General features: G+C 52.8%; 1 protein-coding gene across 1 annotated transcript in view; it reads right to left on the bottom strand.

Annotated features, from left to right (window-relative positions):
* Positions 1-1428: 1428 nt before the first annotated feature.
* Positions 1429-3498, bottom strand: part of LOC102432310 (pikachurin) — a 114776-nt gene continuing 112706 nt past the window's right edge. Inside the window, exons 19-20 of the mRNA XM_023755050.1 lie at positions 2447-2525; positions 1429-1507 (exon numbers count right to left, since the gene is read on the bottom strand). Of these exons, the coding sequence (XP_023610818.1) occupies positions 1429-1507; positions 2447-2525 (158 nt within the window). The remainder of the gene's footprint in view (positions 1508-2446; positions 2526-3498) is intronic.

Raw genomic sequence — 3498 nt, 5'->3', positions numbered from 1 at the left:
ATCCTGCTACGCCGCGCCCCCCCTCAACACCAAACATTTTTTCTCTACATTCATTCACAAATCGCTAAACGGTGGGGGGCTGGGGTGGTGAGACTTCCGGATGGTAAAAACATTCCCAGGTGATTATAATGTGCAGCCAAGGTTGAGAACCACTGCTCCAAAGTGACCAGTGTTTTGCAGGGAGAAGAGCAAGTATGAGGTCCTAAAGTAAAAGGCAGTAAGAGTAACCGTGATTTAATATCGCGACTAACGTGGCACCATAGGAAAAGTCTCTCTATTCTCCTGTCACTTGTACCATCCCCTGTCTGTCCCACAAACCTGGAGCTGTGGATGCACTTAGTAGTGAACAGGAGGGGACTTCTGTCTAGGCTTTCCCAGCATGACTGAGGCAGGAGACCGAGGCTGCCTTCCCGCCGGGGCCTCAGAGCGGAAAGGGAGGAGCAGGGCCACATGGTGACTCCCCACCAGGCCAGGTGCAGAGCCCCCAGCTCTGGCCCTTTCCCGAGAGGCCTGCTCTCCCCAGTCTCCTGTTTCAGGCTCCCGCCTTCCCCGCTCGCCTGGGATACGCTGACTGGTGGGAGTGGTTTAGGGATGGGCACGTGACCCGCTGTTCTCCAATGAGACAGAGGAAATGCAGCAGGAAGATTCTAGGAAAGATTCCTTTCTTTTTAAAAAGAGTCACATGAGAAAAAAAGGGTTGTTTTTTTCATTTCCACTGGAGATGGGCCTGATTTATGTCCATCTTATAACCAGGAAGGGAGTAACCCCTGGAGAATGCACTGAGGATAACAAGGCCAAAGGACAGAGGAGACGTGCGTCTTTGATGGTCCAGCTGATTCTCTAAATTAGTCACACCAGGATCCAGTCTAAGCCTGGATTGCTTGTTAGGTGGAATAATAAACACCCTTAAGGTAGCTTAAGCCATTGTGAGCTGAGTTTTCTGTTACTTGCAGCCAAAGGCATCTAACCAAAACCTGAACTCGACTATTGCCTGTGGCTTCACACACATGCATGTGTTCATGCACATACATACATGTGCACAAGGGCCACCGAGTGCCTCCTGTTCCCACCAAGCCGCCCAGTGCCACTCGCTAAGCATCCAGGGGCTGATGACCTGGGCCCCTTCACACCCTCCCTGCTTTCTGGGGACTGAATGTCCTTCCATCTTTGGAGAAAAGGACTGAAGAAAGAAGAGGGTGTCTCCTGGTGGAAATCCATCTTGCCTAAGGCCCCACCACGACCACCTACATGATCCCTATTGGGACTAGAGAAATGAAGCAATGGCCGCCCGCCTGGTGTGGCTTCAGTCACCAGGGAAATGCTCATCCAGTGCCCCAGGAAAACGTCTCTCAACTTTGTTCCTTGAAAAGCCACCCACCTCCACCCTACAAACTGGGTGCTTTTAGCTTAAAGCGTTGCCTTAGCCTGTTAGGAAACAGTCAACCTGAAGAGGAAGGAAAATTCGAGGATGGTGCTGGCGGTGTTGTGGGGGATGGCAGACTCGAAACTATAGAGAATGAGGGGAGGGAGAAAAAAAGAAGAGGCAACATGAAAGGACCAAAGACGAGCTTCTCCAGGTCGAGGACTTGCCAAGGGCCAGCCTTCCATGGTTACGTAAGAGGCTAGTCCACACCAGGAGCTTGGGTTGGCAGCGGGGAAAGAGGGGGGGAGAGGGGAACGAGCCGGAGGGAGGGGGGGTACTGGAGCCTCAGTCACCAGGGCCTACCAGCCAGGATGGTGACTTGGGCACCTCCGTGTGCCTTGTCCACATGAAGAGAGCTGAGGAGCCCTCGCTGAGCTGGCCGGCTGCGGAGGACATAGACCTTTGCTGCTGAAGATGGGAAGTAGGACACTGTCCGTGGAGCTGTGGGAGCACCAGGACCTCTGCTGCAGCTCGCAGCAAAGCGTCAGGCCCTGGTCAAGAGCAGCATGAAGCCGGTGTGGCTCAGTGGTTGAGCATCAACCTATGAACCAGGAGGTCACAGTTCGATTCTCAGTCAGGGCACCTGCCTGGGTTGCAGGCTCAATCCCCAGTGAGGGGCATGCAGGAGGCAGCTGATCAATGATTCTCTCTCGTCATTGATGTCTCTCTCTCTCTCTCTCTCTCTCTCTCTTCCTCTCTGAAATCGATTGCCCTGACTGGGGAATCACTCATAACCCTGGCACTGTGAGATGTGAGGACTGGAAAACCCAAGGCCAGGCAACCTCCTTGGTAGGGTTTGGGTTGTTTGAAAGGCTGCCTCTTTCAAGTTTGTTTTTTTGTTTTGTTTTGTTCTAGTTTCTATGTTTATGATGTGTGGTTGTTTTCCCCCGAGGCCATGGCTAAACGGCCTTCTTTGAGAATTATCTTCTGGCTCATAAAATAAGGAAAAGCCTTGGGAAAACTATTATGAAATCTACCCCCAGAGAGATAAGGCGCCTGTTGCCGGTTGACACGTATTATTACCTCTTGAGGATGTCTGGGTGGTCGTAGGTCAGGTAGCTGCGGCCGATGAACTGCGGGATCTCGATGGTTTCTGTCATGGCTGAGGCAGGAGAGAAAACGGAAGTTACATGGCCGTGGCTCTCCTGACCCAGCACTCAGCCACGGGCAGGGAAACAGGGGGCAAGAAGGCCAGCTCCTGGGATCGGGACAGTTAACAACGTGTCAGCTCCTTCCTCTCCGCCAGGTTTGGAGCTGCCTGGCCTGAAGGCCTGGGGTCGGCACCTCCCTGCTGTCCCCTCCCCCGGGCTGGCGTCACTGTGAATGCCCTCAGCACTACTGAGGCGGGCTTGCTATATGCTGAAACTTGAACCTGCCCAGTTGTTCTTGTAAGCCTGAGAGCCGGTCTCGGGCCATGTGGGGAGGAGCTGGGGGCACCCCTAGATGTTCTCCAAGGGAGGCAGAGGAAATAACCCCCCCAACAAGCCCACCGAAATTTCCCTATTTGAGGCCAGTCTGCCCCAAAACCCTTTCAGCCATGACCGCAGGAGATGGGCCAACGATGAGACAGGAGGCCCTGACGTGTTTTTACAAATCCCCTCCAGTGTCGCACTTCCTAAGCTCTTCACCACAATGTCCTGAAGCAGCAGGGAGACTGGAGAAAGGGGAGGGCTGGTTATCCCCATTCTTAGAAGAGGAAATGAGGCACAGACATCAGCGAGGATCTGCCTGAGGTTAGAGGCCAAGAGAGCAGCAGGGCAGGAACCAGACTGATCCCCTATTCCCGGTTCTGTTCCTCAGCCCACCCTTCACATTCCAGGACCTCAGCAGCCTGTCTCCTGCCTCTCAACTTGCCTTCCCTTTGTTTTCCTGAGAAATCTCCCTTCTCCACGCAGTTGGCACAGGAATAGGTTACGGGTTGTTTTTGGTGTCAAAGGTTAGCGATAATTCAGGAGATGCCACCCAAAGAGATCACAGCATCTCTCTTTCCTCTTTAGAAAAATACCGAAGTGACAGTTGAAAGAATTAAGGCAGAATGAATCTCATTTTCAAACAAATGTGCAAAACAAGAAGAA

The sequence above is a fragment of the Myotis lucifugus genome, unplaced genomic scaffold, assembly GCF_000147115.1.
Source record: "Myotis lucifugus unplaced genomic scaffold, Myoluc2.0 scaffold_68, whole genome shotgun sequence".
NCBI lineage: Eukaryota > Metazoa > Chordata > Mammalia > Chiroptera > Vespertilionidae > Myotis > Myotis lucifugus.
Note: the sequence above shows the minus strand (reverse complement) of the source record. Positions and strands in the feature narration are given on the sequence as shown.